This window comes from Apis laboriosa, unplaced genomic scaffold, assembly GCF_014066325.1.
Source record: "Apis laboriosa isolate Shangri-la unplaced genomic scaffold, ASM1406632v1 scaffold68_cov148, whole genome shotgun sequence".
Classification (NCBI taxonomy): Eukaryota; Metazoa; Arthropoda; class Insecta; order Hymenoptera; family Apidae; genus Apis; species Apis laboriosa.
In genome coordinates, this window is record NW_025224135.1 from 4,932,293 (window position 1) to 4,946,998 (window position 14,706).

The 14,706-nt window shown below is 25.2% G+C and overlaps 3 protein-coding genes across 5 annotated transcripts; 2 read left to right on the forward strand and 1 right to left on the reverse strand.

Moving 5' to 3' along the window:
- Positions 1-479: 479 nt before the first annotated feature.
- LOC122718658 (ADP-ribosylation factor-like protein 1) lies at positions 480-2,340 on the forward strand. The gene is made up of 5 exons (XM_043943883.1): positions 480-645; positions 790-889; positions 1,148-1,264; positions 1,434-1,545; positions 1,809-2,340. Exons 1-5 carry the CDS (start codon positions 642-644, stop codon positions 2,016-2,018), a joined length of 543 nt encoding a protein of 180 aa, XP_043799818.1. The 5' UTR covers positions 480-641; the 3' UTR covers positions 2,019-2,340.
- On the reverse strand, positions 1,569-8,427 carry LOC122718900 (DNA polymerase delta catalytic subunit). 3 transcript variants are annotated; one of them, XM_043944297.1, is made up of 15 exons: positions 8,290-8,427; positions 7,855-7,966; positions 7,672-7,707; positions 7,192-7,303; positions 6,888-7,060; positions 6,544-6,803; positions 6,247-6,473; positions 6,001-6,167; positions 5,672-5,917; positions 5,296-5,598; positions 4,756-5,226; positions 4,272-4,678; positions 3,548-4,201; positions 3,286-3,408; positions 1,569-1,947 (listed from the first exon to the last, which is right to left on the reverse strand). In XM_043944297.1, the coding sequence occupies exons 1-14, from the start codon at positions 8,340-8,342 to the stop codon at positions 3,312-3,314; spliced, it is 3,318 nt and encodes a 1,105-aa protein (XP_043800232.1). In that variant the 5' UTR covers positions 8,343-8,427; the 3' UTR covers positions 1,569-1,947; positions 3,286-3,311. The 3 variants fall into 3 exon arrangements, with proteins under 3 accessions (XP_043800232.1, XP_043800233.1, XP_043800234.1); XM_043944298.1 differs by lacking the exon at positions 7,672-7,707; XM_043944299.1 differs by lacking the exon at positions 8,290-8,427 and having other exon boundaries at positions 7,649-7,707; positions 7,855-7,929.
- A 548-nt stretch (positions 8,428-8,975) lies between these two features.
- On the forward strand, positions 8,976-12,939 carry LOC122718915 (leukocyte surface antigen CD53-like). Its single transcript, XM_043944322.1, has 6 exons — positions 8,976-9,200; positions 9,477-9,659; positions 9,783-9,953; positions 10,053-10,142; positions 10,784-10,903; positions 10,976-12,939. The coding sequence occupies exons 1-6, from the start codon at positions 8,976-8,978 to the stop codon at positions 11,030-11,032; spliced, it is 846 nt and encodes a 281-aa protein (XP_043800257.1). The 3' UTR covers positions 11,033-12,939.
- The last annotated feature ends 1,767 nt before the right edge of the window (positions 12,940-14,706 follow it).

Here is a 14,706-nt window from a genome sequence, read left to right on the forward strand (position 1 = left end):
AATGAGATAAGTATTATATAATCTCGAAAATTCAACGAAGAAGTATGTCTTTATAAAGCATAATTTCTAAAATTATAAAGTTCATTGTAAATATGGATAAATATATATATATCTATTTATAAAATTTTTTTTAAAAATAACAGTTAACATTTTCAAGAGTCTTAATAAAAATATTCATAAATTTCATTATATATTTATTTATTAAAATATAACATAAAATATTTTTATGTTATATTTTATATTAAATTATGTTGAAATTTATTAATAATAATATATATGTACAAAATATATATTTACAATATATGTAAAATATATATGTACAAAATATTCGTGCAATATTAGAAAAAAATAAAGAAATAAAGAAATATTTAGATAAAGATTATTTAATAATCAAATCATAAAAATATCTTGAATATGGCTTTGTGTTACTTGATATATCGAAGATACATAAAGAATAGAAACAACTTCATGTGAATTCGACTAACGATAACGATACAAGTCAGCAAGTGATCTGAAGCGAACTGCATCCGTGGACAGTTAAAGGGGTGTGCGCCCCGGTTACTTAGATACAATTGTGATTCTTATATTTGACAATAAACTTTAATTTATACTATATGAATTGGAAATAATACGTGATCGATATGGGTGAGTTGTGTGATAATTCATGAAGGTACATGTTCCCGAAATCACACTGAATCTATCCAGTGAATATAAATTTGATCGGTGGACGATTCATCTAGTTTTTTCGAAATATATTTGTATGTAATTTCGATTCTTTTGTCTTTCTAGGAGGATTACTCAGTTATTTTCGTAATTTACTCGGTAGCCGGGAAATGCGAATTTTAATTTTAGGCTTGGATGGAGCCGGAAAAACTACAATCTTGTACAGGTGTATTTCATATTGACACTTTTCTATATTTCGCTTGACAGTTTATGTTTTAATATATATGTTTTAATATGTTTAAAGCTTGATATGATGTTATAATTAATTATTTATTCGTCTTTGTTTGCATGAATGGTTCATATATCTTATGTTTGAATGTTTATAACCAATAATTAAATACATGTTTATGTGGCATAACAATTTAAAGCTATTGGATGTAAAATAATATGCATGTGAAATTGTTTTCAATATTATATCTACTAGATTGCAGGTTGGTGAAGTGGTTACAACAATACCTACTATAGGATTTAATGTAGAACAGGTCACATATAAAAATTTAAAATTTCAAGTATGGGATCTGGGAGGTCAAACTAGTATAAGGTATGTAATGATAGATAATGATATAAATTAAAAATATCTTTTATTTTATTTTATTTTATTTTACTCTACTAATTATCCTATTTTAGTATAATCTTTAAAAATAATATATATATAATTATATATAAAAATTATAATAAAATATATATATAATTATATTTTAAATTTACAGACCATATTGGAGGTGTTATTATTCAAATACAGATGCAATAATTTATGTTGTGGATTCGGCAGATAAAGATAGGATAGGCATATCAAAAGATGAATTAATTTATATGTTGAGAGTAAGTACTTTATGTTGCTAATAGAAAACTATCAATAAAACTATCATAGAAAACTATCAATAATTTTAAGTACTATATTATGTCTATAATTAGATTTTATTAAATAACAATGTATGAATAATTTGATATGAAAGTGATATTAACAATATAAAGTGTTCTTAACATACTGAATATAATTTAATTTTTAAATTAAATTTAATTTTAAAATTATGTTCTTATATCATTAATATATAAATGTATATATAATATTTGTATGTATTCAGGAAGAAGAACTGCAAGGTGCCATTTTAGTGGTTTTGGCAAATAAGCAAGATATGGCAGGATGTTTAAGTGTAGCAGAAGTTCATCAGGCTCTTGGATTAGATGCTCTTAAAAATAGAACGTTCCAAATCTTCAAAACATCTGCAACAAAAGGTGAAGGTCTTGATCAAGCAATGGACTGGTTATCAAATGCACTGCAAAGTAGAAAATGATTAATATTATTAAGAAATTTTTTTACCTAAGCCTTATTAAGAAGACTAGTCATATGACTGTCAAATTGAACAAGCCACGCAAAGCTGGACACTTTATTCCGTTTATTTATTATAATTATATTTTAAATAGTCTTATTTAATCGAATTTCATCGAAAAACGATATTTATAATTTTCATAATGTGAAGCAGGGAATAAAAATAAAAACAAAAATTTTATCTTTCTATAGAAATTTAAATGAAATAAACATAAAGATTTATTCAATTTAAATATTTTTTTTCATATGATTTAATCATTGCTGTATTCTTTCTGTGTAATTTTTATTTTATTTTTCATAATATTACAGCATCTTTGGATTTTTAATATTATATTGGCAAATAATAAGTGTAAAAAAAGTGTAATGTATATTAATATAAATATATCATTTTTTATTATTAATCAAAGAGATTATTTATAAATATTGCAGTAAAATTGGAAATCGTTTGAAATGTCAATATTTTGACATACTGTGTGAATAGTTATGTAAATATATGTAATTGGTTTAATTTCATTCATATAATGTTAAGGTATATATGTAAAATGTTCTTTTTTATATAAAAGAAAAACACAATATAGAAAACAAAAAGATTTTGTGTAAAATTGAAACACAATATCTTGAATGATATTTATAAATTTGTTAAGTATAATAATACTGCCGTACAAAAACAAATTTAATATTTTAATCGTATTTAATATTTGACAAAATTAAAAAATACATTTCATTATTTTTATTTAATATTGAATTATTTAATTTTAATACCAAATATTAAATTCTAATTAAGTATTAATTATTCAAATAAACTTCTTGAGCAATGTACTAAGATTTGATAACTAATTTATGTATTTAAAATCTATATAAATACTATTTCATAATAAATATTTCGCAATTATTAATTGCATTTTAATTACTTATTCTAATTAATAAGATTGATTTGTATAATTTTTGAATTTTTAAAATGTATCTATATATATAGAAAAAAATTTCAATATATATATTCAAAAATATATGTTATATTAAATTATATTATTATATGAATTTATCCATTTTTTTATGTATAATTTGTAAAAAAATTTGAAAAAAAAAATTAAATATTTTATTAATGATATAATATTTGTGTTTTATCCTAGTTTTCTTATTTTCAGTATTGATATTGCTTTTAATTTGATTAATATATATATTTATTTTAAAGTTATCTTTTTTATATGAATCAATAATATATAAAAACATACCTATCATGTTTACTGATCTATTGATATTACCATGATGGAATTCCAAATCTTTCAATTCGTTTTATTTGTGTATCTAATTCCATTTGAACTTTCTTTCTCATATAGAATATTGGACAATCACGACTGAAAAGATATAATATTAAATTTAATATTATTATATTCTATTTATTTTACTATATTCTAATATTATTATATACTAATTATCTTAATTTAATAAAAATATATGACATTTTTCAGTTGTTTAAGTTGTTTAAGAACGCACTTTGTGCATAATACTTCTTGATGAAGACTTCCCTGGCATCTTTGACATTCTGTCCATAATCTACAAAACTTTTCTTCTAATTTTCTACCAAGATATAATTCATTTTGATATAATTCTGCTTCTTTCGGTTCGCAATATTTACATAATGCCATTTTCTCTCTTTCCGATACAAGAACAGCTTTGCAACCTAAACATATTTCCTTTTTACGTGTAAATGCAGATAATGCACCAACTTTTGATGTAGCAACAGATTTTGTGCGTGTATGATCTCCTTTCAACAAAAGTGATTCAGCTTTTTCACCAAGGATTGGTTCAAAAATACGTACTAGTGGTTTGGCTAATTGATTTTCTAAATAATAATTTGTATCTATAGGAATGTTATTTTCTAAGACATAAATTGGATCTTCTGCTTTTTGATAAGCTGGTGTGCCTTTGGCTGCTCGTATAAAAACATATGGTACTCTATCACCAAGTTTTGGTGCATTTCCAGCATCTCGTTTTTTCATTTTTGCTGCTAATTCAACATGTGCTTGTTTAGCTGCATAATCAGTTTTAGTTAATTCTTTTGTAATTACTAACTGAGAAATATCTATACGATTACATAAAAGGTCACTTATAATTTGTTTTGCATAATTCATAGCATCATTGGGATTTCTACAAAAAAAAAAAAAATGCATAACAGATTAAATACTTTTATTTTATTATATAAATATAATATTATTACCTGTCAATAAGTAATTTTTGTAAACAAGTATTCATCATATTTGCTACTAATGGACAATTATCTCTTCGTACAGTTTCTAGACCTTTGCAATCCATTTTATCATATTTGTCTGGACGAGTAAAATATAAACCGGCGTATCGTTTTTTATTAATTAACAAATATGGAAAATATACTTTTTCAAATTCCAGTTTTATTGGCTTTAAAAATTTTGAGGATACATATTCCGCTGCTTCTCTACCGAGTTCCATAGCTTCTTCTACTGTTTTCACACCAAATTTAATCATAACAGAATCAGTATCACCATATACGACCACTGCATTATTTTTATATCCTTTAGAAATGCAGTATTGTTCTTCTACTTCCTGTTTTGTTCGTTCTATCATAGTACGTCCATATGCAGTGACACTCTGAAAATTAATGTTTTTTATTATATGTAAAATAATATAATTTATTAAACTAAAAAGTATAAATATTAAAATCCTACTGCAGATATTTCCAAACATGGTAGTTTTCCCATTTGTGCTCCAGTAAAACCATACACAGAATTAGCAGATACTTTTAAAGCATATTGTCTACCATCTAAAACCTTTTGTTTCAATGGATCAGTTTCTTTTTTCAGTTCAGTTTTTGCTGCTTTTCTAGCTGACAAAAGATTTTCTAAAATTTCTGGAAGGATTCCTTTTCTGATGTTAACTTTGACAAATTTCGAATCATTAGGAGTTATAGTAATATTATCTGATTGAATATTGTTTTTAGCCTGTTTATCGTATTTTATCAATGTTGTGTAACATAAGTTGTGAGCCATAATAATACTAGGATATAGAGAGCTAAAATCTAAAGTTGCAATAGGATCATTATAATATCCACGTTTTGGTTCTATAACTGTTGCTCCTTCAAATTGTTCATCGCTAGCTTGACCTCGATGCACTGGCATTAAATAATCTTTCTCTCGAGTCTGAAATTAAATATCTTTAGTAGAATTTTAATTGGAATTACAATTATCTAGTTTGTTATTGTTATTAACCTTTCTCAATAATTGTGAAACAACTTTAATTTGTTGACCTCGTGTTAATAAACTAGATATGGAAACTCCAGTAACTCTTGCCATTTCCATATAAATAAAAATACACATCAACTTATCCAACAATCTAAGTGGTAAATATGCATCTTTCAAACAATAAACAGCAAGTCTTCGACGTGTTTGTGCATTACCATTTTGTAAATCTGTGATAATACTATGATGAACATCTTCTTTTTGTTCTTGTAAAAAATGATAAGAGACAGCATTTAAAGTATAAGATCTTAATTTATAATCTCTAACCAATACCTAAAAACATAATCATAAATATTTATTGTTATACAAATTTATAATTAATAATTCTAAGGATAATTGATTTTACCAGCAATAAATCAAATGGAACCCTTCCTTCAAAATTAATGAATTTATTTTCACGACGACCCATTTGTTTGCTTTGAAGTACTTGAGTTTTAATTACAGATTTTATATTTTTTATTCGACCAAGGAAATAAAAATCTCGTACATTAAGATGATTTGCTCGATTAATTAAATAAGGAAAATCAAAATTATTTATGTTATATCCTGTAAAAATATCAGGATCTAATTGTCTCACAAAATCTGCCCATTTCTAAGAAAAATAAAATATAATATGTATTGGTTGATTTTCAATATGATTAATGCAAAGTTAAATTTAAAATAATAAAATCATACTTCTAACATTTTATGTTCTGTTTCAAAACTTAAAACTTGACAACCAACAATTGGTGCACAAGTATCAAGGGTGAAAATATTTCGTAAAAATGGTTCTGATTCTCCTTGTTTTATTACCATATTAGCAATTTGTATCACTGGATCATGATTTGGTTCGGGAAATATACCTATATTTATATTAAAAAAATTAAGTGAATTATGTATCATATAAAAAAGAGTTTGTTTAATCAAAAAATGAATTTTTACCTTTGCGTCCTGCACATTCAATATCAAAACTAAGAATTCTAAATGGAGCAATTTTTGACCATTCTCCTTGTGGAGCATGTGCAATAAAAGTATCCCATGCAACATCAACTTCTAACTGACATCTTGCAGTTAATGGTAAATTGTGTCCAAAATGTTGTCGAAGCTTCCAAGTTTTAGGTGGTAATTCAATCCATGAACATCCAACTACTGATGTATCAACCATAAATCTTAAATAAATAATTATTTATTTAGAAAAAATTAAAATTAAAAAGTAAAAGATATAATTCAAGTGCACACCTAATATCAAAGTCAATATTGCTTTCAAAAGCAATATATTGATGCTTGAATTCAGATAAAATAGTCTCTTCTTCAACTATTTTCTTACAACGTGATACTAATCTTGGAAGTGCTAATGTAATTTTTAAAAACAATGATTTTTCATCTCCTGTATATCCATACATATTTTGTTTAAATACTCGTTCAACAGCTAACACAGCTATCTGAATATTTTCTGGATTAGATCTCATATCTTTCAATATTGCTTTATCTAAAGCCTCCTAAATAATATGTTGTAATAAAATAATTTGTGATATTTGTTTAAAATATATTACTGATACATATTGATTTTTAAAATTACATACTTTAAATAATTTACAATGATGATCATTAAAATTTGTTGGTGCTATAACATATAAATAAGGACTAAAACCATGAACATGACAACAAACTGAATTTCCTAATTCTGTAACACCAAACATTCTCATTATTGGTACAGGAGGCATATTACTACCTGGCATTCCAGGCAATGGTATACCTTGAAAAAAAATTTAATTAATGAAATTAATTAATTAAATTATATTTTATATTTTATAAAATATAATATTTTATTTTTATAAAATTTTAAGAGCTAGAATAGATTTTGTTGATATTTATAATATTATTTACCACTATAATGATCAATTTCTATTTGTTGAAAAATTAATGCATCCTTCTGTGGATTTAATTCTGGAGGTGGAGGCCTACTCCATTTTGAAGATGTATTTTCTTGTTCAGGACCCTAATGAAAATTTATTAAAAATAAATAATTACTTAAAAAGATATACTATATAATATATAAAATAGTACATGACACAAACAAAACAATAAAAAAATAAAATTACGCATACAAAAAAAATATGCGTAATAAAAAAGCATTTAAAAGCAAATTAAAAATAAGTCAATGAATGAATCCATAACATTAAATGTGTGAATTAAATGATGAATTTAATTATTTATGAATATAATATACATTAAGTTGCATTAAAAAAAAAACTGGAAATTAATATTAATATGTCTTGTAATATATAATAATATGTTTATGCAATAATATGCTTAATAAATGTTATTTTATTATAAAACATACTTTTGTTACATTCATTAACTCACTGCTTTTGATGTTTTATTTAATTGCACAGGAATTGGCTAAAATAATAAAATATTATTGATATAAAATTAAAATATAAAATTATCTTACATATTAAAATTATTATTAATACAAATTTTTGTCAAAAAAAAATTTCATATTATAATTTTTATTTAATAAACATAATTGATATAATATTTATATACCTCTTCAATAACTTGAGACATAGTATTTCCAAATTCATCTTCCATTTCATCCATAGTAGCCAATTCTGCTTCAAATGAACCAGGATAGTCATCGTCATCTTCATCTCTATTACTAAATAAAAAATATATTAAAAGTTTAGTAATAATAATAAGTAACAATAAAAATATATAAATAAAATAGTAATAAAAAATATAAAGCAATAAATATAACATATATATTTACATGCAGAATTGAAAAATATAATATGAAAGATATAATATTAATTTTTTTTAATTATTTGTGATATATGTATTAATTATATAATATAAAAAACAATATATAAATTAAATTTATCTCAATACAATTTTTTTTAATAATTTAATAAGAGAAATGTAAATATAGAACAATAAATTAAGGTTAAAACAAATTTGTTAGCAAATATTGTAAATATTTACCGATATTTTGCTTTTTTTGCAGTGGAAGATGCTGAAAATTGTCTTTTATTCATCTTATTTTATTATATCTCAAATGACACATTAAATACGAATATTTTGCTTATAAATACTGAGAGCATATATAGAAATGGCGCGAAAATATTTTAATATTTAGTTCTATTTTCATTATTTATTAAAATTACATTACAAGTTGTTAATATTGAAAAATAAATAAATAAAAAAAAAATAGCTTTTAAATTTTTAAAGATACAATTTTTATTTAAATTTATTTAAATAAAATTTAAAAAAAATTGTTATTAATTATTTTTAATTTAAAAAATAAAAATATTATATAAGTATTTAGTGAAAAAATCATATGTATTATTAAAAAAAAATAACTATTAAAAAGTTTTAAATATTCTAGTAAATATATTCGAAATAAATAAAATTGCACATAATACATTTATATGTAAATATTAAAAAAAATATCCATAAAATAAATTATTTTATTATATCATAAAATAAATAGTAATATAAATACAATAATGTAATTTGATTAAGTATAATTGTAACTTAGTTTATTAATAATATATTAAAATGTAATTTTAATTTTAATATTTAAATAACAAATTAAAATAACAAATTGTTATCATTTCTTAGTAATTTTTATTCACTTATTTTAACTACATTCTGATTATACCGTATCAATGAACTGGAATAAATTTTTTTCCCGTACATCAGACCAGAGAAATAATGAAAATGAAAATGAAACAGAAACGGATGATGATAAGGACGTCACTGATAGTAATGTAACTGGATCTACCGATAAATATTCACATTTTCTAGGAACACATTTTCAAAAATTTTCGCATAATGGCTTATTGCAACGATTTATTCAAGTGACTTTTTTGATAATTAATATTGTAACATTTGTAAGTAAATAGATTATTATAATATAATTAATAGTAAATTTTTAATATATTGATAAATAAATTTGTATTAAATATTTTTTTACTTAATTTATGAGTTACGTAAATATAATTTTAAGAAATCGTTTATTACAATAATTTTAATTTATTTAATATTTTTTAGAATTTTTGAATAGAATTGATTATGTAAAAGTAAATATCCTTGAGAGAATATTTTTTATTGATTTTTATATATTTATTTAAATAATTCTCACATAATTTTATATAAATTAATTAAAGCTTGCAGGCATTGTTGGCATTGTAACCTCTACATGGATTTTCACAGATAGTAGAATAATGTTAAGATTGATAGATCAACACTTTTTTATTACAATATTATTATTTATAAGTTTAATTGCCTCATTAGTATCATTATTGGGAATTCTTGGTTTACTTCGAAGAAGAAGAAAATTCTTGAACATTGTAGGTTTTGATAATAAATTAATAATTATAAGTTTGTTATATGTTCTTTCCTTCCGATACATTTAATATATATTAAATATTATTTAATTAAAAAAAGAGACTTAAAGAGTTATTTTATTACAGTATGGTATTTGTTATTCGATATTTCTATGCATTATATTTATCAGCGCCATAATGAGCTTTTGGATTTTCGAAAAAATTACCAAAAGAATTCAGGACGACATGAGCGCCGCCATCGAAAATTATCATTCCTCATCCTTGAGTAGAGAAGCTTGGGACAATACCCACAGATATGTAAGATCAGTTTCTTATACTTACCTCAAGATGTCTCTGAAAGATTTTAATTGGGCTTTCTTGTTTTAAAAATTAGTTCTTAAAAAAATTATATTTTAGTTAAAATGTTGTGGAATAAAATCCGCAAAGGACTGGACCAAATATCGTGTTGATATTCCGAAGAGTTGTTGTCTTGGATCTATCGAAGAAGTAATTTTTTTTTGTTTATAAATAATTCCTTGAATACATATATTAGTATTGATTTTCATATGAAATATCTGATATGAATATGAAATATATACAATTGATTTTAAAATTGAAAGATATCAAGAAAATATTTAATCAAATAAATTTTTTAATATTGTGCTAATAATATATATTTTCCTTCTATATTTGCAAAACTTAAATGATTTATCATACTTAATTATTAAAGATCATAAAAAGTAGTCAGATAAACTTCAAACTATATCTTATATCATTATTGATAATAATTATTGAAAAATTTTTTTGTTTTTCCACAAATTAATATAAATTATATATTTTTGAATTATATGAATTGACTTTACATACCCTTGAGTTATTGTAGAATGTCTCTTAATGCGTTTTAACATAAAATGTCATGTATCTGCCATGAAACATTTCTAATAATTATAATATTAATCTTTTCATATTAATATACGAATTACGAATTTTGCGTAATAGTTATCCACATGTCCAAATTTTTACATCAATATGTTATTTACTGTTTGATAAGAATCATTTAACTTTAAACAACTTTAAGCTTAAAACAAATCTGATATTTTTACTTTTCTTTCTCTTATTAAATTTACAAAAAAAAAAATTGTTTATAGTGTTTACAAATGACGGAAGCGGTATCTTATAAATCAGGATGCCTGAAAAACGCTGTGTTATTACTCAAGTCTCATATGCACACGATTAGTATGTCCGTGCTGTTGATTTTTATAACTACAGTGAGTCGAACGATTCCTCATTGCGAATATAGACAGTTCAAAAACTTGAATTCAATTGACTTTTCATTTCAGTTAATGAGTTTTCTTCTCGCGCTCTGTATACTTGCTAAAATGAAGAAAGAAGATTGAAGTTCTAAATCAAAAACATCAGAACACACGCAAAACGATATTTTATTCGGAATGAGACGAAGGTGAACGAGGATCAATGACTATAGATGAGAGAATAACAAACTATAAAACGTTTTCCCGCTTTTATTATCATATATAGATCATATATTTTCTGAAAACACTTAATATATTGTACTTATGATAGTAATATTGTAATTGTTACTGGACATGCTGGTTGGGTTTTCGCGACACACGTGTACGACAACGGAATTTGTTTCGAAAAAAATTTCTTTTCTTTCTTGTCTCTCTCTAATAAATGGAACCATCGATCGATGGATGGCAGTTCGAGATGGCAGTCGTTGAAAAATTTTTTTTCATCGCGCGATACGGATGAATATAATACGTTTATAAAAATTGTCTGACCATCGTTCGCTTTCATCCTCGAAAATGGGCTTTTTTTTTTGTATTGCACGCCGAATTTACCGAAATTCACGAAATTGATCGTAATATTAATAACAGTAGGCAAAGTTATAACGAGAATAATCTCGCCGTTATATTATGCGACGCGAAATATTGACATCGTAATAATTCGTCGAACGCGATACAGAGTATATCTTTTGTCTTTATCTCTCCCATCGTCATGGGTTACGCGAGCAGCACGTGTGCTTTGCACCTCTTATTTTTTTTTAACCCACGAATTATCTCTTATCATAATCATGTACAGTAATCCCTGGATAACTGTCCTGTTTTTTTCATTACAAAAATTATATTCTTTATATTCTTTTTTATTAATTAAATTGCAAAAAGTAATAATTTCTCAGATTATCGACGACTCATCATCAAATCTAAATTTTTCAGCTTAATACTTATTTCTTTGGACTAAGCAATGAAAAAAAAAATTGAAGAATATAAGAATTCAATATCATCATTACTTCTCTTATAAGTAGGTATTTCAATATAATATTTAAAATTATATAATTAAAATAAACTCTATCTTATATTACTTACATAATTAAGTAATTATTTATTTCAATTTATTATTTGAAATTTTTTTTAAAATTCATAATTTTTTTTATATAAACTTTGGAATAAATTTTAATAAATTGATACAGATTCCATTCCTTATGAATTCGATTGACGGACGTTTAACCAGGTATTACTATATACATATACATATAATACCTACTTACATACTTCTGTATCCGCATATGTGTTACGTGTACATGTGTTGAGACACATGCACCAGTGATGTCTGATGTGTTGGGTATGTGTGTGTCATGTATAGAGAGACATTGATCAGAGGACAGGGCTGTGGGCGCAATTTCCAGGCAAGTTCCATCCAATTACAGATATATTATATCATAGCAAACATCGTGACTATTTACAATAAATACAGTCGATTAGATTATATAAATAAAATATATCGTATCGTTAGTTTAGGTTTACAGCAACACGTGACAGTAAACAATTAGATCAGCGGCGAAGTAGCATAATCTACTTAGGGTAGTGGTCGTAGTAGCTGTAGCATGACTGATTGCGCATTCATTCTCCATCTTTCTCGCATACGTTTCTTTCACGCATACATTCTCTCCAATTTTTCTTTCATTCTTCTTCTCTCTCTCTCTCTCTCTCTCTCTCTCTCTCTCTCTTTCTCTCTCTCGATAAATCATTTCATATACTCAAATTTCTGTACTCTTCCTGATCTCAACTTCGTCATTTTTAATATAATCCAAGGACGAAGTTCACTTTGTGAGAATCGAGTACACCTCATGTGGTCCGACGGATTCAGCTAGCTCGGCCATAACTATTTAATAAAGACATTTTGCGATCATTTCCCATTACAATCTGTGTCTTTGCACCGTAGTGATAATTAATGCGATAATAATAATAATAATGATGACGATCATATTTCGTTCGAGCTTTTTCTACCCCGTTAATTCCAGAAGTATTTATATTTATATATATATATATATTTTTATATGTATATTTATATATTTATATTTATACTCGTATTTATAAATATGCTCGCGCGTTAACTCCGCAGTCGAAAACTTTGGAGTACATATTCATTTATCTTTTCTTTTTTTTTTTTTTTTTTCTCTTATAGAAAGTCTTTTTAGTGAAACGAGACGAAACTTCACGGAAGTTAAGAGAGCGAATCTGTTCACTTGTTTTTTTTTTTTTCTTTTTTCATTTCATTTCATATTTCTTTTTTTTTTCTTTTTCACTTTTTTGATACTAATCAGATACTCGAACAGTTTTAATTGAGTTCTCGCGACCCTGCACGTTGAATCCGCCTTTTGAAACGCCGATCAACTTGCGTCGATCTAATCCGTTTTAATAATTTGACACTCGATACTTCTACTTCTTCAGTCATTTTGAAAAATAGTTAATTTTTTGAACGCCATTGCCGATTCAACGATTATACACGGTATATATAGATTATACGAATGAATTGGGGTGGAGGGAATCGGAAGGGTAGGGGTAAGGATCAAGTGTGGAATTTTTAAAAGTCCACAAAATAGAAGCTGTAGTTCGATCACCAATTATCTCAGGGTCCATTATCGTGTGAATGTAATTGATCCTTCCGCTATATGGTCGGAGGAAAATTGAAGGAAGATGAAAAAACGGTAATTATAGGTTATGTACAATATCGAACGAGCAAAAATATTTTTTTTAACATATTTAAAAAATTACACGCATAGAAAAAAAAAAAAGAGAATTGAAAGAAGATATTCAATTTTAATCTCATTAAGACACGAGAGCTCGTTTGGACCACAGAGTTTGAAGAATTTTTGGTGTTTCAATGCAGCTCTAAATACTTGCTCGAGTCAAAAATATGTTACGAAGCTTTCCTATATAATCTCTTTTTTCTTTTTTCTCTTTCTCTTTGTTTTATATATTTATATATTTTGTATTTTTTTTGTCTTTGTTTATACATTCAGCGTGTAAGGAAATTTTTTTTTTAAAATGTTTTTTTTAATTGTTTTCTCATTTATTCAGACGATAATGTCCTATCTATATCCATTTTAAGAACGGCGCCGTCTAAAGCAATATCCATAAAATATTTTGATGATAAATGTTCAAAGAAACCGGGATAAATTGCAAAATGAAGAGATCGAGAAAAAGAACTGCGGAAAAGATTTAGATACAGTTGGAACGGAACAAAGAATCGTGACACGTGACTTAAGAAAGGACGGAGTGGGGATAAAAAGGGCGGGGCTCAGATAAATTCGGACGCTATACATGTGGAGCAGGCAGTAAGTTGCTAATTAAGGGCAATTGTTTTAAAGGTAAGGATTTTAGCGGAAATTGGTGCTAAATAATATTTTTACATAGATGTACCTATATGGCGTTCAGTATATAACATAAAATCGATCGATGCTGTCGAGCATTAAATTTAGATATACACACTTAGTACTCGGCGAAGAAACATAGTTAACGTTCCATTATTCGTATCCAGCAAGCACAAATATGCAATAATATCTCATGTATACGTATTATTACCGATAATGGAGTTTATCCTCTGTCTATCTCACTTTCTCTTTCTCTCCCACACACATTTTCCACATTTTCACACTTTCTTTCATTTTCAATTATAATTTAAACAGACTGATATTAATTGAATCTCCCGACATTTCCTTCTGCTCAATTCATTCTAATTGCAGAAAACGAAACGACGATAGATCTTTATT